The sequence below is a fragment of the Tiliqua scincoides genome, chromosome 7 (assembly GCF_035046505.1).
Source record: "Tiliqua scincoides isolate rTilSci1 chromosome 7, rTilSci1.hap2, whole genome shotgun sequence".
Taxonomy (NCBI): domain Eukaryota; kingdom Metazoa; phylum Chordata; class Lepidosauria; order Squamata; family Scincidae; genus Tiliqua; species Tiliqua scincoides.
The window spans coordinates 43,236,558-43,262,273 of NC_089827.1; the positions used below are offsets into that span (position 1 = coordinate 43,236,558).

The following is a 25,716-nucleotide window of genomic DNA, read 5'->3' on the forward strand; positions in this document are numbered from 1 at the left end:
TCTTTGGGAAAGCAAAAGATGCAAACTGATCGTGTGGATTAGTTAGCCCAAGCCTGCTTAACTCATAGACCACCAAGCCCAAAAATGCAGTTTAGCAGTCATGTGTGACAACTCAGAGGGCTGACAAACTTCCTGGTTTTGCTGCCCTCCGGGGACTGCAAAAACTGACCTGTTATTGCACACACCTGGGAAGTCACAGGACACGGCTGGTGAGCTCTGTTAGGCTTGGTAGATCATATTATCCCCCCCCCCCATTTTCGCATAGCATACAGCACGGGCCTCTGCATGTTTACCCAGATGCTTGTTTTACCAAACTCAACAGGACTAACTTCTAAGTACATGTGTATAAAACTGTGGTGTTAACCAATTTGTATGTACAGAATGGTTACAAATTAGAAAAATTGGAAATTTATTTTAGTACATGATGGGCAACCCAATCCTAACACGACCTATGTGGCTATGCAGTGGCACCAATGCAGCTTCTGTATCCCATGAGGGTGTTTCAGCATGTTAAGGCCTCTTCGGGGGAAGGGAACATTAGTTTCCTTGCCCTGGGGTAAGTCCCAGCATCTGCCAAGGGTCAACTTAAAACTCTGCCAGCTCTATAGCTGGCACAAGTCCACATTGACCCATGAAGGCAGATTAGAACTGGGAAGGGGGTTAGGATTCAGTAGGTGCTGCTGCCACTGAACTGCCCCTTCCCAGGTCCAATTCACCCTCCTCTCTGCCCCCATCTCCTTTCCATTCTGTATGGCCCATACCCTGTTCCACCTCCTCCTCCCTTCCAACCCCTGTGGTGCCATACCTGCTCTGGTGGGCATCCAGCATCTGTCTTTGTGTAGACCTGGCTGCTCGCAACTTATGGTTGCAGCCAGGCTACACATACTGTTGCTGTCAAATTTGTGCCAGCTGTAAAGCTTTTTACATCAGCAGAAGCATGTTCAGCCAGCCAATAAATGGCCAATTATTGGCCAATAAATGGCCAATAAGATAGAATGCAGTCCTCAACACTGCTAATAGTTGTGAATTTAGAATGAGGGAGTGGTATTTGTTCCATATTACTTTGATTGAGAAGATTGTGACCTTGTGTAAGTGTGGCCTTTTCATATGATACTGCATACTATATATTGGGTGGAAAAGTCTCTTCCCAGTTCTTGCTTGCTACCTTGAAAAACTGAAGAATAGTAAAAGGATGTGCCCAGGGTGATGTGCCCTGGTGGGTACTTTCTGAATGTTGAGCAGATTGATGTTAATGATGAATGAAGCAACAAAGGTATGTATATTATTCCATATAAAGTAACCAGGCAAAAATGTTATCTTGAAATTATTCCAAGTGCCACTAGCTTTGAGAATTCCAAACCACAGTCACTGTGGATATATTGTAAGCAAGGGTTCAGAAGTTTATGACACTGTAGCATGATCTTTCTTATGAGTTGTATTGCATAGTATTCAAATAAACTTGTATGTGAGTCTCAATTCACTACTGACTTCAACATCCCTTCTTGTATTGGGCTGGCTATCAACTTTTGACTGGCCTCTGCATCTGTGCCATGAGCAGCAGCTTCACCCGCTGACAGGAGTAGATGCTTCTCTTCATGCCAAACGAATTGCATGCACTGATTTTTGCACAGCAAGCTGCTGTTGAAGGCACTGGAGCAAAAAAGACTGGGGTGCTGGGGTGATTAACATCCATGTTGGCACTCTGAAGTGATGCATATTCAATTCATTAGACCAGTGTTTCCCAAACTGTGGGTTGGGACCCACTAGGTGGGTTGTGAGCCAATTTTAGGTGGCTCATTCATTTCAATGTGTATTTTATTTTTAATATATTAGACTTGAGGCCACCATGGTTGTTGGCATCCTTCAGTCTCGGAAGACTATGAATTTTACCACTTCAAGACAGACCATTTTTAAAAACATGCATGTGTGAATGGCCACAGTGGGGAACTGATGGGCCAATCCTACCCCCCCCCCACCATTTTATATTCTGCAACTGCACTGACAGATGATGTACTGCATGCTAAGGTGGGAAGTGGTGACCAGGTAGCCTGGGGAGGGGCAAGTAAAAAGAGTTTTTTACTTATCTGCTATAGGTCACCTGGCCATCGAAGTTTGTTGGCATCCTTCAGTCTCGGAAGACTATGGTGTCACGCTCTGAATGGTGGTTCTGGAACAGAGTGTCCTCTCCAGTGCGCAAAGCCTGGGTAAAGCAGATATGGAGGACAGACTGTTTCCCATGCAGCAAATCCCCCCTCTCAACATCGCGGGAATGGTCCAATGGAAAGGCAGAGGCCAATACGGTTGGTTCCAGCAGTGTCGCAGGAGTTGCCAGAACGTGACTGTTTTCAGCCATGAACTGCCTCAGGGACTCCGGCTCCGGATTTTGCTTCGAGGTTGACTCCTGAAGCCTTTTCCATAACTGGATGTAGCCACAAGGCAGTGGAGGTTTGGGATCAGAGTTTTCCTTCTCTCAGATGAGCTGCCTTCCCAGGCTGACGAGTCCCATCTATCTACCCAGTGGCTTTTTAGTCACCTCTTATGACAAGTACAGCCAAACTGAGGGCCTATTCTTATCCCCAGTCCCCAGGGGAGAGCCACCATGGTAGGTTACTGCATTTGGAGAAATGTTACAGAACTTTATTTTTAAAAGGCTACTATGTATGTATATGCTTTAATCAATGACAATCAATGGGGCTTACTCCTGGGTAAGTATGGATAGGATTGCAGCCTTTGGGATATTTGGGGAATTTTTTTTTAACAGATCAGCAACTGCTTGGGAAGGTTTTTAGTTCTTTTGAATAACTTTTTAAACTTATTGCAGGCTTTAAATGTACTTGAATTGATTTGATTTTGTCATATGGGGGTGTTAATGATGTCACTTGCTTGATAATGTCACTTCTGGCCATGACATCACTTCCTAAGTTAATGACATCACATCCGGTGGGTCCTGACCTGTTGTCATTCCAAAAAGTGGGTCCTGCTGCTACAATGTTTGAGAAAGAGGATGTCTAAAGCCACTCTATGATTCACAGCCCAATCCTATGCATGTCTACTCAGAAGTAAGTCCTATTAGAGTCAATAGGGCTTACTCCCAGGAAAGTGTGGATAGGATTGCGCTGTCAGACAGGGGATGGACAGAGTGGATAGAGAGATGCTCTTTACACTCTCACATAACACCGGAACCAGGGGACATCCACTCAAATTGAGTGTTGGGAGAGTTAGAACAGACAAAAGAAAATATTTCTGTACTCAGCGTGTGGTTGGTCTGTGGAACTCCTTGCCACAGGATGTGGTGCTGGCGTCTAGCCTAGATGCCTTTAAAAGGGGATTGGACAAGTTTCTGGAGGAAAAATCCATTACAGGTTACAAGCCATGATGTGTATGTGCAACCTCCTGATTTTAGAAATGGGCTATGTCAGATGCAGGGGAGGGCACCAGGATGAGGTCTCTTGTTATCTGGTGTGCTCTCTGGGGCATTTGGTGGGCCACAGTGAGATAGGGGAAGCTGGACTAGATGGGCCTTTGGCCTGATCCAGTGGGGCTGTTCTTATGTAATGTGTATAGGAGGGGCCAAGGTCCTGTTTTCGGTTGGAGGAGGTGACTCTGGCGACAGCGAGTGGGCGTGGCCACGGGACCGTTGGAAGCGAACGTTGGGAACCGTTAGTGTGGGCGGGGCCCAGGTGTTCTGTCAGTTGAGGGGGGCTGACGGTGTGAAAGACGGTTGCTTTCAGCAGTGAGGGGGGAAGTTCGCGAGAGAGCCGGTGCGCGGGGTTCTGCGAAGATTCTATGAGGGGGCGGGGCTTCCCTATCTCTCCCTCTCGCTTGCTCACAGGGAGGCTGAGTGGGGGAAACGGGTAGTCGGCACCGGAAGTTCTCCTCAGGGACGCCTCACTTTACATGTACCCCTCCGCGGACTTCGAAGTCCTTGGCCTTGCCGCCTCTGCGGTGGCCATCCTCGCTTCTCTATCGCCCTGTCGCGGGGGGAGGGGGGAGCACACAGTGTGTGTGAGAGACAGCGCGAGCCTCAGCAGGGGGTGGTCGGGACTACATTTTTTAAAGTGCCGGCGGAGGGATATTCTCACTCTCGCTTCCGCAAAAAGACTCTTTAACTGAGACGCGTCACTTCCTGTGAGCCGAAAGAAGGAGAGGAAAAGGAAAGAAGAGAAAAATAACAAACCCCCGCAAGGGGGGGAGGGGGACAGCAACAGACGGGAGGCCCTCCGGTCGAGGACGCTGCCGTCGCCCTTAGGCTCCGCGGAGCTTCACCCTCGCGTCCTCCCGGGATGTCCCTCCGCCCCCCGGCCCATCCTTGAGCTCCTCTCCTCCCCCCGCCTGACACGGTCCTCTCCGGCCCCTGAGGAGCAGCAGCAGCAGCGTCGGTGCCGCCGCCATGTCGGGGGACGACGACGGCCCCGGTGGGTCTCACTACGTGGCAGAGTTCGTGCCCCCGCCCGAGTGCCCCGTCTTCGAGCCCAGCTGGGAGGAGTTCAGCGACCCCCTCGGCTTCATCGGCCGCATCCGACCCTTGGCTGAGAAGACCGGCATCTGCAAGATCAGGCCGCCCAAGGTATGGGGGGAGTGGGGGTGGGTGCCCTGGTCGCTGTTGCTCCAGGGCCTACGGAGGGGGGGGGAGAATGGGGCTGCTGAGGGTTTATCTCCCCACCTCACACCCACCCACCGACTCTGGTGAACACAGCAGGGACGTGCAGTGGGTGGGGAGGCAGGTGAGGCAGAGCCTCCCCACTGGGGCCCTTTGAAAATTGCTGCCGCTGTGGGAGGCACCCAAGCACCCACAACCCATGTGGAACGGCTCTGCCTCACCTGCCTCCCCACCCACCGCACGTCCCTGGTCCACACCATCCACTGCTCCACCTGACTGCAGGCCTGGAAGGCTTCGCCTGGGAAGCAGGACTAAAACGAGTAAATGTGACCACCCCACCCTCGGTGCTTCTGACTTGCTCTCGAGTCCCATAAGGCCTCCACACAGATTGCCTCCTAGACGGCTCCTTGTATCAGGTCAAAAACACAGCAAAACTTTTGAACCTGAGGGAGGGACTTAATTGGGACACGCAAAATTATGCAAGGGATGGATCAAGTGGATAGAGAGGTGCAGTTTTCCTTCTCACAAAACAGCAGAACCAGGGGACACCCACTAAAATTGAGTGTCTGAACCCGCAGAAGAAAATATTTCTTTACTCAGGGTGCAGATAGTCCGTGGAACTCCTTGCTACAGTATGTGGTGGCTGCGGCGGCATCTGGTCCGGATACCTTTAAAAGGGGATTGGACAGATTTCTGGAGGACAGATCCATCACGGGTTACAAGCCGTTAAGGGTATGTGCAAGTAGGCTGCCTCAGAATGCTTGTTGCAAGGGAGGGCACTAGAATGCAGGACCTCTGTTGTCTTGTGTGCTCCCTGAGGCATCTGGTGAACCACTATGAGATGCAGGAGACTGGACTAGCTTTTGACCTGATCCAGCCAGGCTCTTATGTTTTTATGCTTAGTTGGCTTTAATTTGGTTTTACAGTAAGGTAAGTGTTGCTGAAATATAAGTAAAAGGAAAGAGGCAGATATATACACTGAGAAAAGGAAGGGGTGAGGAGGGAATAGATGAGGATGGAGGCCCCAGTGCAGTGTATCTCATGTATCAGTGGGAAGCTACCGTAGATGATGGTTAAGACAACCAGTGTTTGGAGTCTCAACCTTCTGTAGTCCAAGGAAGGTTGCATTGCGCTGACTTTTGGGGGGGACGGCACTTAGGGGGGGCCTAAGGTTGGAAAGTACCCAGCCTTGTGAAATAATTTTTAAAAGAAATAACTGTATGATTTTTGCTATTGACTGTTTACATTGTAAAATTGCCTTGAGCCTCTACAGGTTATGTAGAAGCCTCTGTTGAAAGCCAATCTGAAGCAGTCAAACACATACTGCCTTTTTCATGTTTCTGTTTTTTTTTTTAAGTCTGGAACTGATGCTGTATAGACGTCATATACTATGTAGTACTGGCTCTCTACAAGTTTCTGTTAATGTGAAAATACTGTTTTCTCCTTTGTCACTTCATTTTGTAGTCTGTATTGAAGGCTTATTTCAAATGTCACCCCAAGGTGACCAAATTTTGGGGAAATCTTCTAACAAGTTCCTAGCTCTTCCTTTTGAACAACCCCTCTGTGGGTGGAATCCATCTACTGAACCATCATATGAATTTCACCCATCTCCCTTGACCTCCTAGACTTGATCTCCTAGACTGTTTGATCTCCTAGACTCCTTGATCTCCTAGACTGTTGTGGCAGCATATGAAAGCTATGCAGCAGTGCCTCTAGTCGTTCTTTTTAATTCTGGAGGTTATGTGGTCTACTTGAGGTTCTGTTCTCTTCCTGTTCCACTGAACTTTGAGATGGAAGAAACAATAGCTATCACCCTTGGTGTTTTTTTTTTTTTTTTTGACAAGGCTCTAATGTATTTAAGAACTATGTGATAAGCAGGAATTCATTAGGTTTTGGCAAGAGTCAGCCCATGTCAGTGAGAGAGCAGCTGTCATCAGATGGTTTGTTGTCATCAACATCAAACTAATTTCTTGGTTTCAGATAGTCAACTAATGGTTTCAGATAGTAAAATAGCGTAGCAGTAAATGAGTGAAACCTATTTGAAAATGTATGACACTTGTTATTGGAGAAGGTCATTCCTGCCAGTAGTGTGGATGCCAGTCATAGCCCTTGCTGATAATTTAGACAAGACTATAAGTACCTTTATAAAGTATTTATATTTGGAGTGTTAGTCATGGATGAAGGGGTTTAGAATTCTTTGCAAAGTAGAAGTTTAAAAAACAATCTGTTATGGAAAACGTTTTAAAAATGACTACACTGAAAATTGCAGTTCTGTTGCCATACTTAGATTTAAAAATGCCATTAGCATGCTAAAAAATACATTGTTTGGATGAGATGACAAGCTAGTCTTCTGCAAAATCAGTTAGTAAGATTTAGAACATTTTGCAGTTAGATCAATTAATAAGATTTATAAAACATTTTGCAGGTGAGCACTGTGTTAGTTTTGAAATTGATAACTTCAAGTCACAATGGGCTTTTCAAATATAATTTAATTTTACAATCAAATGACAACAGTGCCTAAAGCAGGGAAGAAAGGAAACAGAATTTGTATATTGTTGGCCAAGTCCTGGAAAAAACTGCCATTTAAATTTTAAAGCTTTCATGCTTTCCCGTAGACTTGGTGTGTTTCAGGAATCCATCTATTTGAGGTATGTTGCCTTAGAAGCAGACGCCTGTTTTGGGATCACCTTAAATTCTTTAGAGTGAAGTATCTAGTATGGCCAAAAAAACTCATTCACAATTCTGTTTTCTTTTAAATGACTTGTTGCTTGTTAGCATCTTTTTACTTCTCCACATTGGGCAGGTTGCACTGGCAGATGACCACTGTAAACCTTTTAGTCAATGATGAATAACTTGTCCCATTCATATCATCAGAAACTTTGATGTTCTGAATGAGGTTTTTCTGAAATGCTGCATTTCAGGTCATTTTGTTTATATAGTAAGTGCAACAGTTATAAAAATCAGTGTCCTATTTTAATGTTTTCTTAAACAATCCTGAAGTTATCTGATAGCTTGTTGCAAGGAGTTCTTTTTTAGGTTGTCAGTGTTACAAATGACTGGCTAGTTACGTATTCCATGGACTTGTAAGTTCTCTGGTTTTCCGGGTCATAGTAATGTCCTAGAAAAATGAACTGTGTTGCTGAATCAAATATTAATAACACGGTTCACAACATTGTTTTTGAATGTTTGATTTAGCTCTGAGCAGTGAGCCATGGCAGGCATCTTTATGTGTCTTTGCCTTTCTCATCCAGTTCTTGGTTTTTTAAAAATCTGAAATTATGATCTTGTTTATTTAAATTGCTCTGCATGAATATTGCCAAGAGTTGGACTCTACTGAATAGATAACAACAACAACAACAACAACAACAACAACAACAACATGAATGTATGGACTTGCAGAAATAAAAGTGAGACTGTCCTATTGACCCTAAAATGAGTTTGTGATTGTTTCCTTGAAAGCCTTCTCATTTTTCTAATTTAGTCTTAAGATAATTTCAGGTTTAAATATTCTCAGCTACGTACTGATTTAAAAAAAACTGTGAGCTATATAAACCACTTTACAGCAAATATTTCTTTTTCTTTTTTTTAGGATTGGCAGCCTCCCTTTGCCTGTGATGTACAAAGTTTCCGTTTTACCCCACGGGTTCAGCGTTTGAATGAACTGGAGGTGAGCTTTTGAACTGTTGGCATAAACTTTAGGCCAGCTTGTTTGGGCTTTGGATATGGTTTTTCCATAAGGGTTTCAAAAAGCTCACAGAAACTCTTACCTTTCAAAATTTGTGTTGTCGTGATTCTGGAATAGGAACTCATAAAGACTTGATTCAGATCGTGAAAATGCTCTTTTTGCAACTTGTGTTAACTTGAGTCATGGATGTCACTTACTTGGACTCGATTTGTGACTCGGGGCCAGTGATTTGAACAGACTCTGGTCCTGACTTGCTTTTGTGCATGCTTGCAACTGTGTGTGTGTATATATACTTGCTTGCTTTTTTGACCCCTCTTGACTTGTGCCATGACTCATTTCTCGTTATGACTCAGAGTTGAGTAAAAAATTACTCTATAGTGGTTCAGGATGAGTCACAATGGCTGCCCGTTATGACTCATGAGTTGACTCGAATCAGGGACATGGAGACTCACAACTTGCCTTGCGACTTAGCAGTCACTCTGGCACATCCCTGGCGTGATTTGAGTGAAATAGCACAAAATATTTCAGAGGTGTTGTCTTTCATTACCACAAATCACACCAAAAACGTATTATTTTCTACTGGAATTGTCTAGTAACTCCAATCTGAAACATATCTCCCAGAAATTAAATTGCATTGGTTCCTGTGGAAATTGCTTTCAAATGTCTGTGCTTGAGCCATGATCCTAAGATTACATTAGTTGTGATCCTAATGTAATGAATTCTAGTGAGTATAGGCCCTGTTTTTGGTTTCAGTAGTAAATGAAGCCTTTTACTTTCCAAAATGAGATGACTCTGTTTAAACTTCAGTTCATCTTTATATTGTTATGTAAGACTTTGGAGTGTTTTTTTAAACAATATATCTTACTAAGGTTTAACAATATATCTTACTAAGGTTTTTAAAACTTAAAAATTTTTATCAAACCTCTGTATAAAAGTTGCTTGTCTCATTGTACTCCCAAATTATTCATAATGGGTTTCATTGCAGTGCAAGCATGCAACATTTGTCAGTTTCCCATGACCTTTTGCTTCTTTGCAAACAGCATATGAGCATCCTGAAGGAAAAACCTTCATGAGAGAGAAGGGGTGTAAATGCTTTGTATTCAGAGATGTCCAGCTCTGTCATCAACTCATAAGTAGCCTCAAAGGACCTGTTCTGCTCATTAGTCTTAAAGACCTGCGGTACAGATGAACAAGTGGTTGTTATTTTTCTTGAACTGTGTATGCTTCTCATACCTAACTTCCATGATGTCCATCTGTTATCTTGGTTTGTTAATAGGCAATGACTAGAGTGAAGCTGGACTTCTTAGATCAACTGGCAAAGTTCTGGGAACTTCAAGGTTCTACACTAAAAATCCCAGTGGTAGAGAGAAAGATCTTGGATCTCTATTCATTGAGCAAGGTGAGTGGGAACCTGCAGTGGTTTCATCATGAGTGTTGAACTGTGGTTCCTTTTGAGTTATGGATTAACAAGCAATTTGCAAATAATTCTAGAGTAGGGGAGCTAAAGGATTAATACAGCTATATGGATCTAGAAAGAGAAAAGTGAAAATAGAATTCTAATTGGGTTTAAGATGTCTGATATGATTTAAAAGTGATGGTGGGAGTGTTGCTAGTGTTTCAGAGTAAATATCTTTGGTGTCTTGCATTTTTCACTGTCTGATCCTTGAGGCAAATGATTGCTAGATTTTTTAGGTCAGTGAGATTCTGCATGGATAAGTATGAAGAATCAAATATTATTGCATCAGGTTTTACATCAGAAGATGGGCCCAGTCCTATCCAACTTTTCATTGCAGCTATGCTAGTGGGGCGCTCTCTGCATCTTTTAGTGGTTGTGCACTAAACACTGCAATTGCACTGACAGTGCAATCCTATACTCAGCAGGGCTGCTGGGTGCAGTGGCATCAAAAGTGGCTACTACTGTATCCAGCTGCAATGCTGGAGCTGCCAGAGGTCTCCTCGGGGGAAGGGGACTTTGGTTCCCTCTCCCCAGGAAAGCCCCAGGCCCCACAGAGGGGCTTCTCAAATCTGCAATGGCTAATTTGCCAGCACAGACTTTGGAATCTCCATGTCAGGCTTCGCAGCCCAACACAGAAGATAGGATATGGCAGAGCAGGGCTCTGCTAGCCCCAATCCCTTCCCAGGCTGGTCACTCCCCCCCCCCCCACAAACCTGCTCTACCACCCAGTGGGTGAACTTACCGCTGCTGTCTCTACGGAGTCCCAGTGTAGTGCTGAGGCCCAGTGCAGATGGTCCCTCCTCTTTGAGTATCATGGATGTGCCTTATGGCACGTTTGCAACACCCAGTGGTGGTGCTTGGCCCACATAGGATTGGGCCCCCAGTCCTCTTCAGGGTCAGGGAGACCTTGGGACTACATCGCGGCTGCATTGGGTCTGGAAAGCTAGCTAGGATTGTGCTAAAATGACTGTTTACTGGTGCAGTAATTAGCTGCCTTAAGGCTCTTTACAGAGTGTCTGCATAACCTCTCAAGTATTGACCTTTACCTTTTATGAATTACCAGCTGCCAGAGGTCTCCTGGCAGCTTTTTTTTAATTAACACAAATAATGCTTTGTGTTACTTTATTTCAGATTGTTGCCAGTAAAGGTGGCTTTGAAATGGTCACTAAAGAGAAGAAATGGTCCAAAGTGGCTAGTCGACTTGGTTACTTGCCAGGAAAGGCAACAGGCTCCCTGCTGAAGTCGCACTACGAACGGATCTTATATCCATATGAGCTTTTTCAGTCTGGTGTCAGCCTTATGGTGAGATATTGGATTCTGGGAGATTAGTATGTGATTTTCTTTATTGAAATGCTCTGTGTAGCTTTTTACTGTATACTAACTCATATTTTTGTGCTTTGGTGCATTGCCTTGTGGAAACAATTTACTTTTATTGTGGAACAAAAAGCTGTGGTGTTGTGTCTATATGTAGTTATCTTCTGCTCATATGTTTGAGGTCAGTTTTGATGGGGACTTTGTTGGAAGAAAGTCAAGCAAGGAATAATTTGGAAGGATTCTTAATTTTTCTTGGCTAGGCAGCAGTGGTTGAGACACACTTCTTTGGGTTACATAGATGACTCTGTTCCAAATGACAATTGCAATGTAATGTGTCGTTGGTATCCCTTTCAACTCATAGTGTTGCTCATTTGAAAACCAGAGTCTGACATCCCTGATCCAACCAACTTGGTGTCCTTCTGTGCTCTGATTCTTTAGGGCATCCAAAAGCCAAACTTGGACCTTAAGGAAAAAGTGGAGGTTGAGGACCTCGGCATTGATGCCCAGTCTCCCCCAAAGCAGGGTTCAAGAATGAACGTTGTGCTGAAGAGAACCAGACGTGTCAAGTCCCAGGTACCCGGATCACTTGGCCACTGTAGACAGAGTGCCTTTAGCTTTTGCACCAGTGCGGAAGCATTGGAAATGCAATATGCTTTGTCTGGCAGTGAGGGTTCACTCAGATATACCACAAGACATCAGTCCTTTTTCCTTAAAAGATCAAATGTAGGCATGCTGTATAAAAATGCACAAGATTGCTGGCCTGACTACAGTTGCTGGTTTAACTTATTTGGTTTTCAAAGCAGCAACAGGTTATTTATTTAACAGATGTTTACACTGCCTTTTCTTTGCTGAAGCAAATGTCCAAAGTCGTTTACAAAAACCACATTAAATTGTACAATATGTAAACACAGTATAAAGTTATAATAAGAACAATAAAACTATGTGTACTAGAGTTGCAAAGCTTGTCAGCTGGGAAACCCTTAGTCTGTACCTCTGCCATGAACTTAGTGACCGTACACAAACCAGCATGTCTTAATCTCAGCCTCCCACTTATTGGAATGTGGACACTGAACAGGTTTGCTGTACAAGGTTGTAAGGTTTACTGAACTGAGGTATATTTTATACCACCATTTATACGTTTGTATATTTTGAGCACTTTCAAACTACATAGCTGTTAAGTGTTAGTATGCATAAGTAGACTTACTGATATATACCGCATCAACAAGAATAGCTAAGAGAGATATGTAGGACCTTGAACTCAGCTCAGACTTACTGTATAGACAGTATCTCCCAGGTGGCAGTGTGGAATAGGAGGGCTGTCTGAAGGATGGCCGAGTTCACCTATAAAGGGTAGAAAGCTCATTTGCAGAGAGCTTTCCTTTAAGGTTGCAGTTGTATACACATTTACTTGGAAGTTAAGTCCCACTGAACTTGGTGAGGCTTACTTCTGAGTAGACATGCACAGGATTGCACTGAAAGTTATTTTGGTCAAATTCCCCAGTCTTTCTGTGTTAAAAATATCTTTCTTGCGGGTTAAAGGATACTTTGAGAAACCTGAGAGACCTTGTTAGGCTCCCTAAAGGCCTATCCTCTTCTTTACAAACGGAAGGGGGGGGGAAGGAACCTTAAAAGATCTTTGTAACTAGACCAATCTTGATAGACTTTTGCAGTTGTAACGCTTTATAGAAATTGGGAGTAGTTTTCAGTCAATCTCAGATCCAAGTAGCAAATGATGAATATAACTGAAGATAATCTTAAAGCAGTGGTTCCAAAACTGTGAGCCGTGGCTCACTGGGGAGCCACAGAAACCAGCCAGAGGAGCCGCAGAACTCTTTCAAAAAATCTTGCTAACCGTTAGAGTATATATGATTGTAGCCCTAGTGGGGAGCTGTGGCCAATGGCCCAGTAGGTCAAGGGGCTGCCAGCTGAAAAAGTTTGGGAACCACTGCCTTAAAGATTAGGCAAAATGAGAGTGAATGGGAAAGAAGGAAAATCCCTTTTAAAAGCTGGAATTCTTTATGTGCCAAATTCTTGCAGCTCCTTACTGAACAGTCACTGAGCTTTAGATGAAACTCGGGGTTTTTGCTGATACTAATACTTTTTAATATTTACGAACAGAAAATGTTTAACTTCTTAAATTATAAACTAAATGAGAGTGATATAATGCATGTTTGAGCTTGGCCAACCCTGCTTATGCTTGGGGTTTGCTGCTGCTTTACTGGAGAGTGTTAGCAGTGCAGCAGAGATTTTCTGTAGAGCGTGTCCTGAAAGTTGCATGTTGTTGGAATGGTTACATTGGTTTCATTAATTAAAAAGTGATTGTGTGCTAAACATGCACCTATTCCAATTAACATCTATTTCTTTCTTGTGCAGTCAGACTGCAATATAGTTCAGTCTTCTGCAGTCAAAATAAAATAAGTGTTACTTTTTGAAACTTTTAAAAAGTTACTATGAAATTTTGAGAGGCGTAATAACAATAGAAAGAAGTCATGGTAAATATTTCAAGATAGGAAATATTTCAAGATGCCACTTGTTTAGTGGCAAAGAACTGGCAAGAAATGATAAGAATTGGATTGTAGTTATTCAAAAATATGTGAGAGTGTGAAGGATCCTTAATACTAGGTTAAGCATAGTGACTAATACCTAATGAAGCCCATGTTTTTTAACAATCAAAACCTGGAATATATTACTTAAACTGGGAATATTACTACTTCTGTTGCCAGAATCTCATTAACAAAGCTTTAACAACGATGTTTGTAATCCAAGAAAAATAATTTTAAATGAACATTGTTGTGTACAAATGTACTTGTTCCTTAACTTCTCATGAAAATTAAAAATAGCTTGTTGGGTCTGTTAATCTCTTTGAGCAATTCTCATGGCTCATCTTGTTTTGCTGCTGTTCTTGGAATTAGATATATAAATTAACTAGACAATTCCCCATGGCATACTTGTATGGTATTAGGTGGTGTTTTCCCAAGATTCTACTTATGTCTCCCTCCAGGCCCAACAGAAATGTGTTCTCCCCCCACCCCAGCTCTCCTACTCTGGTTGTAATGTGGTCTGTAACAACAAATTTCTGTTGCAGTGTGTATCAGTCATATAAACAATGTACAAAAGATCTCTAAATCCATATCTTTTTTCACAGATTAAGTGTGAAATAGGTTCATTTGGGTGCCTTAGATTTGTATTGTAGTAATTCTCAATTCTGACAGTGCTGTGGAAAAAGCAACTTGCAGTTCAATCTTATGCATGTCTATTCAGAAGTCCCACTGAGTTCAATGGGACTTACTCCCAAATAAGTATATAGACTTGCTGCCTCAATCTGTAATTACTTTTAAAAATGTTTATGCAAGTGTTCCATAAAATCGAATAGAACAGTGTTCAATGAAGGAAAATATTCAAAATTTCTAGAACAGCAATCTCCAAATTGTGGGAGTGCTGCATCTAGAGCAGTTGTCTCCAAACTTGCAATTGCTTAATGCCAAAAAAAACCCTCTCTGGTACAACCGGAGCTTACTGTTCTGTGGAGAAGCCTGTGATCATTATCTCCAGTCTCCCCCAAACATTGTACAGGCCAGCTGTGTCTGCCCAGAAATCCAGATGCAGTGCCTGCTGGGGTGACAATGTGAAAGTGGCTGGCTTGCACAAGGTTTGGGGGAGATAGGAGATAAGATGAAGATAGTAGGTTTCCCTTTGAAACAGTAAGCTCTGTTCACGCGGGGAGGGATTTTCTCGGGGCCTGGATCCTGTCTTTGGGCCAGAGTTTGATACCTGCTGGTCTAGAAAATGCCTTCCCCATTTGGCATCGTGCTTACTGTTCTGCACTGCGGCCACTTATCTTTGCAGGTGATCACCCCAGAAATTGTACTGGATAGCTGCTTCTGCTGCCCCAGCAGGCTATGTACCTTGATTTCCAGGTGGAAGCAGCTGGCCAGCTCTAGTATCTGGGGTGATCAGCTGGAAAGATAAGCAGCTGTGGCACAGAATGGTAAGTATCATGCTGCAAAGGGAAGGCATTTTTAGGATGTCAGATCCAGCCTGCAAGCTGAGGTTTGGTGCCCACTGTGCTAGAATAAGAGTAATTAAAACCTCAGAACAACTTTAGTAGCAGGTATCTTGTGCACACCTCATTTCCTGCTAAGCGCTTGTTGACTTCAAAGAAAGTTTTGGTGGGCATTTTTAGTATATTACGTATGTCTTTAGAAAGCTTTCGATATTTTCACTTACACATGACTTTCTGGTAGACCTATAAAATCAGCTTAATCAGAAAATTGATAAATTAAGGGGATGATACAGCCAAATCTACCTTTTAAATCCTGTTGATCCCACATGCCTAACTGTCCCATTGAAATCAATGAGACCTAAAAGTACTGAACTTTGCCTGGATTTTGCTATTAGATTTCAGATGAAATTTTTAGTCAAATTTTGACTAGCTTTGGGAGAAAGCCTAAATTTTGTAGTTGGCCTGACTCTTCTCTGATTCTGGGAAAGGAGACTGGCTTGAGCCTGTAGTTTCTTTAGTACTTTGAATTGGCAAGGCGGCTTGCTGCATCTGAATCCAGCTTGCAGTTGGAGGTAAGCCATATATGGGACAAGTGTCACACGTGCACCTGCCAGAATAAAATTTTGTGGGGATTTCTGGTCAAAATCCTGTGTTAAAATCAGTGCAACATGGCAGGCTTCACTGCATCTAAGACCTGGTTTCATTTAGTTAGCCTTAACTGTGGTTAATGTCAGTGTTGGATACATCCCTTAACTGTGGTTAAATTGGGTGGGAATTTGCTTCAGGAAGGCAAGGGAGAGGAAATGCATGTTCTCCATCTCTTAACATCTCTCCCTACTCGCATTTGTGCTGTTCTTTAAAGTACACATTTGCCAAATATTGTTGAAGAATACTGTGTCTGTGGTCTGGGCTGCCACTGAAGTATATTTGGAGACCGACCTTTGTAGTTTAGTAACTGAAAATAAGTAAGCAGGTTGTTATGAAAAATGAAGAACTAACACAATGTAACTTAATTATACTTGTGACCATTCACCTTCAAAACTAGTTTATCTTTTTTCTGTTGTACTAGGAGATGGTTTCTTTTGAAAGACTATTTAGTGTGAAATGTTTAGGAAATATACAGAAATTAAGTCTGTTAAATGATGAAGTCACTGCTCAGAATTTGTGAGGAATTGCAAATTGGAACAACATCTTTAACACAGTGTCTGAGTAGATGCTAGAAGCAGAACAGTACAACTGAGGCTTTCCATGAGGAAAGAGATCTATTGTTTGTATCATTTTTTTCCCAAACACAATTTTATATGTATGTTTCATTCGGGCCTGTGAGGCTGAATTACCTCAACACAGGCACAGAATTAGTACTATAGCAGTAAATATCACAGCCAAATAAGAACCTGCATCCTTGCTATCTGTGGTCAGAATTGCATAACAAATGCTATTTCAATTCTTAAGTCTTCATTTCAGAAAAAATGCATTGGGGCATGTCATCAATTTATAGAAATGGAATAGCTTAGAAAATATGATCTAATTTTAATCTTTCTGTTGACATTTTGCATCAGGGTACCATTCCAGATAAGGTAAACTGTATCCATTTTATGACCCTTGTTAAATTACGATAAAGATAAAAACTATGCTGTTTATTTTTTTGCAAATGACCTTGAAAAGTTTTGTGGAATGCAAGTCCAATTTGGTCCATAACTCCTGTGGTCATCAAGCATGGAGAGCAGCTACTAGCCTGCAGTGTAAATACTAATGCTAAACTGATGTGATCTTGTTTTCAGGCAGAAACAGGAGAGATGAGCAGAAACACTGAACTGAAGAAGCTCCAGATCTTTGGAGCAGGACCAAAGATGATGGGATTGCCATTGGGGGTAAAGGAAAAAGAAGGTAAACAGTCTCTGGTATATTGCAATGCATGTAAAATGAGGATGTTTGTTTCTCTAATGGAGAGCTTTAGGGCTGATGCATATAATGATTTAGCTGTTGGTGTAAGATAGGCATTTGAGTGCTTCATAATGCACCCACATCTTTGAGAGTCTTTAAGTGTGAGATTCTACAGAATTGTGTGTGTATCTGATTGGACAAGTGGAGCTGTAGTTTAATAAAGAGTACAGGTCCAGCCTTGTTATACACGGATTTGACTCAACACGAATGGCCACTGCAAATGAGATGGAATGTGCTGATCCCTGGAGCAGGGGAAAAATGCATCCCTTTAAAATCAGTTTTAAAAACTGAACAGTCCTTTAACTATAGCCTCCTGAGAGAGAGAGAGAGAGAGAGAGAGAGAGGGCAACTGGCTGACAATCCATCAATCCTTCTCTCTCCAGGCAACCCCTCCCTTCCCCCTGAGCACTTGAAAGAAAGGTGATCACTTTGCATTGGTGAAGGGAGGGGCTGAGTAGAGCACCTTTGTAAGCACTTGGAGGACGACTGATTGATGGATTGTCTTCTTAATGACTCTTATCTTACATCACAAAGGTCAGCAAGTCTGTTTTTAAATCACCAGAGCAAAGAAACGTTATTTTTAAAATTGATTTGCTATAGTGCGTTTTTTGCCATCCACATGAGTGCTTGGAAAGGAACCCACGTGAATAATGACCTGTATTCTGCCTCAGCTTCACATGGGAGGGGATTGATCAAGGTGTACATGGGCTTGGTGGCTTATATTCCTTACCAAGCAAACAATCTTCTTTAGCATTTGTCCTGTGTGGTGGTGGGGTCCACTAGCCAAGCTGTTGCTGGGGCCACTCGCATGGGAGCTGCGCAGAATGGGAGGGGGTTACCAAGGCACGTGCCAGCTGTCATGCCCCACCCGCAATGGTGTCTGGCTCCGGCACCAGGGGGTGGGCGGACTGCCGCCCTGACTCAGCAAACAGTGGTTTGTTTGAATGATCTGAACTAGGCCACTGTGTGATTGGCAGTTCAACTGCTTTCAAGTACATTTTGGCTCCTGTGACTAATACTTAGTACATTCTGTGTACTGTTTTGGATTTTTGGTGGCCGCTGCTACTGTCAGGATGCTAGACTGACTTTATGCAGTCTTTGCAGACATTACTAGTACAGGTGTAACCTAATTATCGACAGATTTTTACTCAATGTTTTATCTCAACATGATGAGAAGGGCCCTTTAAATCCAAGGAAGAAAGTCATTTAACAATAACTTTATTAATGCAAGAGAAGGCAGCTGACTGACAGTCCATCAATCATTTTCTCTCCAGGCACTTAGAACAGCTTCACTCCAAGGCATGTGACCTCTCCCTACTCCCTGAGCAGGTGAAAGAATGATAATCACTTTGCATTGGTAAAGGGAGGGGTTGCTGGAGTGAAGTCTTTCTAAGTGCCTGGAGAGAGTGATTGATGGATTGTGTACCTAATGTCTCTGTCTTGCATCACAAAGGTCAGAAAGGTTGTTTTTAAATTGCCTAGCACAGGGACATTGTTTTTTAAATGCATTTGCTTTAATGCAATTTTTGCCATCCACCTGAGTTCTCAACCTGCACATCCATTTCTTTTCCAGATGAAGTCCCTCGAAGGCGCAAAGGTACGAGGTCAGAGGCCTTTGGCATGCAGATGAGGCAGCGGAAAGGAGCACTTTCTGTCAATTTTGTAAGTTCTAGTGCATGTGAGCCTCCAGAGCTTTGCTGCTTGTCTGGGTTAGGAAGACATGGGTGAAAAAGGAAATAAAACTGTTGTATTTCATTAAAGTTGGTGTTAAGAAACCCGTGGCCGACCAGCTACTTGCTGGTCAGATACCTTTTCCAGATCATTTAAACAACAGGGACTGCCGCACTGGACAACAGTCGCACTAGACCAAAAAACATGGAGAGAGTGTGGGCCACATTGGAAAGATTGCCAATGAGGATGGACCATCAATGTATGTATGTTAAGAAATATAACTGTAACTCCAGTATTAGTGTCATGTGTAAGTGCTATTTATAATCTAGCCCAGGGGTGTCAAACATAAGGCCTGGGGACCAGATGCGACCTGCAGAAGCTTTTTATCTGGCCCTCGGGCTCCCAGCTGCTAAGCAATGCTGAGGTGACACTGCTGAAAGGGTGACCTGCATGATAATTGATCTTCATAAGAACAGCCCCACTGGATCAGGCCATAGGCCCATCTATTCCAGCTTCCTGTATCTCACAGCGGCCCACCAAATGCCCCAGGGGAGCACACCAGATAACAAGAGACCTCATCCTGGTGCAAGCTCTCCCATATCTTGAAATATGATCAAGATTTGTGTATTTTCTCTCCTGTCATTAGTAGCTAATGAGTTCCTACACGAGAACAGTGTGTTTATTTCTGGTTTGGACCTGTTTAATGACATTACTTCCTTTGTAATGACATCACCTCCGGCCTTCAGCAGGCATCATGAATGCTATTCGGCCCTCTGTATGAAATGAGTTTGAAACCCCTGGTCTAGCCTGTTGCTGCTGAAGCTTATTCCAGCTGTAGTTCTCAATTTGTACTGTAGTCTCGTAAGCATACAGGATTACAAATGTAGAAATGAGAAGCTTTTCTAATATGATCATGGTTAAGATCTTGTTCACTATAGTAGGATCTTGGATTGCTGTTAACTGGACGACTTTTATTCACTTTGAGACTTGGTCATTTTACTGCAATAAGTCTAGAGAGACTCATCCAGTGATTATGCTTGGTTTTATGCATTGTTTTGGAGACAGTTTGCACATGCTTATCCATAGTGTGCTTTAAAAAACATGGAGCTGATTATGAAGTTTCTAGAGTGGTGGTGGTATTTATGTACAGGAAGTATGTATGTAGAGAAGCACTCAACAAACTCTTTAGATTTTAGATTAACCTTGATGCATTCCAGATGTCTCAAGAGAAAAATGTTAGAAATTTGGGTCCTGTAAAAATGAGTCTTATGTGACATTAGTTACATCAATAACATGAATTAATTGGTATTGTTGATGCTTCTGAATTTACATTCAGCCCAAGTGAGGATTATTTATGAAGGAGAAAATAGATTGTTTTTCAGCAGCAGAGGAGGAAATCCTTGACTGGGTTGTACTTCTTACTTGCTCTGATGACAAATGAAGCAACGTGACTAAATTAAGACTTGGCTCCCTATACGAGGCACATCCTCCCTGTTGCATTCTTGTGTCCCTCTGGATGCCAGGGCTGTCAGGAACATCCCTGCTCTTTTTGCTCAGATTGAGATAAATAAGCTCTATGGAAAGAACAGAAAATGGTAGACACAGATCTAGTTGGTATTCAATCTCTTGCCTGTGGTCACAGCTGCTGCTGCCTGAAGGAATAAGGCTGCAATCCTCTGCACACTTACCTGGGAGTAAGCCCCATTGACTAAAATGGTACTGAGTAGACATGCATAGGATTGGACCCTGCCAAAATTGACTGACAAGACGCTCAAGGCTATGACCAACAATGCCTTAAAGCCTATAAACCTTCTAAGAACAACATGGTGGGCAAAGGTTGACCTACAAGGCCCTAAAGCCCACCAAGAGTGGCATGGCAGTAAACAGTGACTTGAAAGCAAGCTGGTATTCCCAATACCCAATATGGTCACCTGATCACTCCTGGTGGGTCCCAATAGATTGTCCTTCTAAAAAGTGGGACCTGGTGCTAAAACATTTGAGAATCACTGTTCTGGACAATAAACTTTAAATAACTTGAACTAGGTGTAGCAGGTGCCTCCCAGCTAGGTAGAACTACCAAAGTTTCCTGTTTACCTTCCTGTTTACACCTTACAACTATGGTCTAAAAGGGAATGAAAGAGACTAAATGCAAGGGCAGCTTCCTTATTTACAGACTGAAGAAAGAACTTGGTGTATTGACTGTATTAGAATATCTTGGGAAGGCTCCATATAAGGAGGATGGAACTGCTCTAGAAGTAGTTAGATTGGCTTTAGAGAGATCCCGGCATAGGCAAAATTATGGAGAGAGCCTAAGTTTGATTTTGCCATGGAGACAGTATACCTCACAAATATACATGAAGTTTTTAGAACCAAGATTTCTTAGGTCAGCAAAAAGGAATGCCAGCAAACTGAGGGGAGAATGTGGCTACCATCATTACATTGCAAGGGTCCCATGAGACTAGTTTATTTGGTTAATCACATCTCCATATTTGAAACCACAGTGACAGTTAATGGCAAGGACTGCAATTACAAGGTCTTCTCTTCCAAGGTGTACTATATGCTTTTTGTGATACTTCTCTTCAGCCTTCTCAAGGTTGGGTGGAAAGTCCAAGGGTACTTCTGGCATCTTCTCATTGTTTAGACCTGCAAGCTGTTAACCTCAGTTGCTCTGATCATCTGGACCTACATAGATGTTCTCTGTTCTTCCTGTAATTTTTATTGCAGGGCTACTGCTATATACAGACTTAGATTTACATTCCCTTGTTTTTCACGCATATCCCGTGGTCTTTGTATTCACCTGTAATAAAGGAGGTGGATATGATTCTGGCTTCTATAAACTTAGTGTCAATAAATAAAAGTAATTGTCCAGTGCCACACTTGTGTCTAGTTGAAAAATATCTCAACGTGGTTCAAAAAATAGTAGAAAAGTTTCCTGCTACATTCACTATCCTGGGTTTTGGTGCAGAGCATTTTGTCCACCTGCTAACTACGAGATACCTCATGGGTAAGAGTTTTAATACGTTGTGTGAAACAAGCTAATGGAACAAGAAGAGCTCCGACACTGTCCACCTGCTTCCAGACATCCTGGTCAAGGATCTCCTCCTCCACTACTGGAGAATGAACAGTGGATTTACTGTGATAGGTTCCTTCTTTGCAAAGGAAGCAGGAAATCCTACCTCTTCTTTTAGAGGGAAAGCACTGTGCTTGTCTTGCCAAGGCAGCACTAGATCTCTTCTATCTGAGCTGTCTCATTCTGACCATAAGGGATTACCTATTCTTACTGTGCCACTATATTTTATTAACATGGTTGTCAAGCCTTCTGCTGTTAATCTGTTATGCAGTAGATAATCTCCATTGGTTTTGGATCTGTATGGTGACCGATCTGGTAGCCAATCTGCATTAATTCATATTCAACTGCAGAGCTTTTAGTCTAAAACTGAGAGGGATTACCTCCTACAGAGGGCTAAATCTAAGTTTAGTTATATAGTCCTTTCTGTCATTGGAGCAGGTAGGAGCAAGTCCAACATTCTTTCTTGTCTGTTAAATGCCTTTTTATAAATTTAAGCTTGTAAGAATGTGCAGTGCAATTACCAGCATGGCTAACTATCGCAGTGAACTTACCTAGTGGGCAGTTCTTCTCAAATGATAGGTAGACGCAGCAAAAACACCCCAAAACCAAAGCATACTTATAATCCTACCCAGGCGATGTTCCACAATGGTTGATGCACATGATCTTCAAATATAAAATGTGTAGAAAAGGTAAAATGTTCTTTTGTGGTTTCTGTGTAGGCACACATAGTGGAATTCTGCACAGCTGATCTTGATGCTTCCAGAGCTGCTTTGCTGTTGCTGTCACTGAGTAGGGAAACACAGTGTACCTCGAGGGAAGAATAAATGCCCAGTCCCTCAGTTAGTTCCTTTTTGACTCCTGCTGAAGCAGTATTGTGAAGACTGCTTTCTGTTTGTCCCTCAGAAATCATTAACTGAATTATTTCAGTTGTATTCTTTATTCTATAACTTGTTAGTAAATTTTTCAAAAATAGGTTGAGTATCCCAAGTATACTTGGGCTCAGAAGTGTTTCAGATTTTGGAAGCTTGTGTAAGGTTGCAGTTTAGCTGTGCACACCTCCCTTGGAAAGAAGCCCCACTGATATCCTTAAGGCTTACTGCCAAGAAGTAGCAACCAGGTGCTTTCCTCTGTCCATCTTTGCCACTGCCTTCATGTGAGTTCCTGAAGCAACTAAGCATCCCCTCCCCTGAGCAGTGTGTGGCACCTTTCTGCCTCTTCCTTAGTTAGACCAACACTGTGTCCCAAGGTGCTGTTTCACTCAGCTGGGAATAGGAAAGTGAGTTCTGCTGAAGCTGAGGTGGGAGTGGACCGTGTGGTGCTACCAAGAAACGCAACATCTTTAAAAGCATTATCGTTAAGGGTTAATGCTTGTCATCTCTGTTTGGGAGGTAGTCACTTTGTAGACAGCTGCATCCCCTGTAAAAAGTTTTCCAGGCAGATGAGGAAGAATGGGGAGCCTCACCTCAAGTTGATTTAGTTAACCATTGCTCCTGCTGAAGAAAGATGGATGAGTAAGGAGTTAGAAATTTTCCTTTCTTGCCTGTTGAGGTACCAGTATACCCTTGGGAAAGAGATTTCTGTTTGAGGATGGAGGATGAGTTTAAGATCAACAACACCTTTAAGTCTGCTGCCTCGAAAGTGGCAAAACACACAATAAAACATCTTGTATGGGGTTAATCTGAAACCAGGACCTGCTCCGTAGTTCTCAAAAAGCATTCATAACTATATTCTGCCTCCCTTCTTTGAGTCACTGAGGCTTATATTGAGGACCTACCTTTGGATTGGGGGAGGGGACTGCTCCCTGTAACACTTGAAGAAGATCAAGGAGTCGGTAAAGGTGTTCAGGCTCACTTCCACTTCTCCTGAATAGACCCAGTTGGGGCAAGGTTGATGACCAGTTTCATCTCTATAAGCCTGTACAGGCAGGTCCCCCTGTGCGTGGATTAAGTTATCTGCAGATCACCCCCTTCACCCGTTAACGTTGTAAAAAGGTTACTGGCTTGAAGTTTTCTTGTTTTAACGTGTTGCTATAAGCTTTTAAGCTTATAGCGCTACAGAGCAGGCTGTCGGCATCTTGAATGCTTGATAAGACAGACTGTAACCCTAAATGGGGAAGTGGTTAACATCTGCTTCCTGTTTAGCATTAGGGCTAGTTCTGTCAAGCATCTGGGCTGCTGTCAGCCTGCTCGGTAAGCTATAAGCTGTTAAAAAGCTTACCAGAGTGGAATTTTCTTGTTTTAACAATGTTAAGTGGTGGGTGATACAAGGGCTTCTATTTTTATAGCGTCCTCCTTATCTGCAATTTCTGTACCTGCTTGGGGGAGGGAGGAGGTCTGTGAAACAGGTCCCCTGAGGATGGCTCTCAGTCATCATTGAGGGTTCTGCTTGAGGGTTCTGCATGGTAAGGAAGAGTGATGGTGGTCTATGTCCTGTTGTGGACTTGCAGGATGCTTTTATCCACACCAATTAGGACTATATGATGCTGAACATCCTGATGCTTCTTTATGAAAGTGCCTGGTTTGTAGCCACAGACTTAAAGGTTTCAGGCTTCAGGTGCATTGCTTGCACAAACAACTAGTCATTCACGGCCAAGTCCTATATTTCCTGCACTGGTGGCTCTCCGACTCAGTCTCTTTGAGGATGTGATCTTCTGACACTCCACCCAGTAACCACAAACACACTGATGTTGTTGACCATCTTCAGCTTCTTCCTGCCATTTTTGAAATGTCATGAAATGTGGAATTCATGACACAGCCATATACGACATAAACAGGGATATTGAATTGAAAACCTTTTGCTGTTTGCCTAACTAGGATGGCCAGTAACTTGCAGATTCCTCAGCAGAACAGGGGATGCAAAGTAGTTGCCTACACATGAATCCTCAACGTCAATTCTACAATTCATCATTGGGGTTGTCCTGTTATGGAAGTTTGCCACCAACCACAATATGAAGTGTCACGAGTTTTGCATCCAACCCAGACACAACTCACATATTGTTGGCATCCTTCAGTCTCGGAAGACTATGGTGTCACGCTCTGAATGGTGGTTCTGGAACAGAGTGTCTTCTCCAGTGCATGAAGCCTGGGTAAAGAAGGTATGGAGGATAGGCTGTTACCCATGCAGCAAATCCCCCCTCTCCATGTTGCTGAAATGGTCCAATGGAAAGGCAGAGGCCAATACGGTTGGTTCCAGTGGCGTCGCAGGAGTTGCCAGACCGTGACTGTGTTCAGCCATGAACTGCCTCAGGGACTCCGGCTCCGGATTTTGCCTCGAGATTGACTCCTGAAGCCTTTTCCATAACTGGATGTAGCCACAAGGCAGTGGAGGTTTGGGATCAGAGTTTTCCTTCTCTCAGATGAGCTGCCTTCCCAGGCTGACGAGTCCCATCTGCCTGTTTGAGTACCTTCAAACAGCTCAATATGAATTCAACAATTTTTTAAAACTTTTTTAGTGTAGCATTATTGGACTGTGGAGTTTTCCTAGCTTCTGATCTTGACTCTTTGATATTATGTCTGTATACTTCACATATATAGGTGATGCATTTTTAGTTCTTTCAGGTGGGGCAATGGTCTATTCCAGAGGTTCTCACACATTCAGCACTGGGGCACACTTTTTTAGAATGAAAATCTGTCAGGACCCACTGCAAGTGATGTCATGACCGGAAGTGACATCAAGCAGGAAAATTTTTAACAATCCTAGGCTGCAATCCTACCCACACTTACCCAGGAGTAAGTCCCACTGGCTATCATTGTTAAAAGATTATACATAGTAGCTTGTTAAATGTACAAGTCTGTACAGGTTCCCAAATGCAGTCACATACATGGTAGCAGCAAGTCTAATATATTAAAAATAAAATATTGAAACGAATGGGGACCCACCTGAAATTGGCTTGCAACCCACCTAGTGGGTCCAGACCCACAGTTTGAGAAAAACTGGTCTATTCATTTCTCCCTTCCTGCTAATTGCTAAGGTC

At 43.0% G+C, this 25,716-nt stretch overlaps 1 protein-coding gene across 5 annotated transcripts in view; it reads left to right on the forward strand.

Moving 5' to 3' along the window:
- The first annotated feature begins 4,088 nt into the window (after positions 1–4,088).
- Positions 4,089–25,716, forward strand: part of KDM5A (lysine demethylase 5A) — a 61,371-nt gene continuing 39,743 nt past the window's right edge. For 4 of the 5 annotated variants that reach the window (XM_066633165.1, XM_066633166.1, XM_066633167.1 and 1 more), the window contains exons 1-7: positions 4,089–4,567; positions 8,190–8,267; positions 9,562–9,684; positions 10,873–11,043; positions 11,494–11,628; positions 16,840–16,945; positions 18,576–18,664. In XM_066633165.1, the coding sequence (XP_066489262.1) occupies positions 4,391–4,567; positions 8,190–8,267; positions 9,562–9,684; positions 10,873–11,043; positions 11,494–11,628; positions 16,840–16,945; positions 18,576–18,664 (879 nt within the window). In that variant the 5' untranslated portion in view covers positions 4,089–4,390. The remainder of the gene's footprint in view (positions 4,568–8,189; positions 8,268–9,561; positions 9,685–10,872; positions 11,044–11,493; positions 11,629–16,839; positions 16,946–18,575; positions 18,665–25,716) is intronic. The other variant, XM_066633169.1, reaches the window with a different exon arrangement.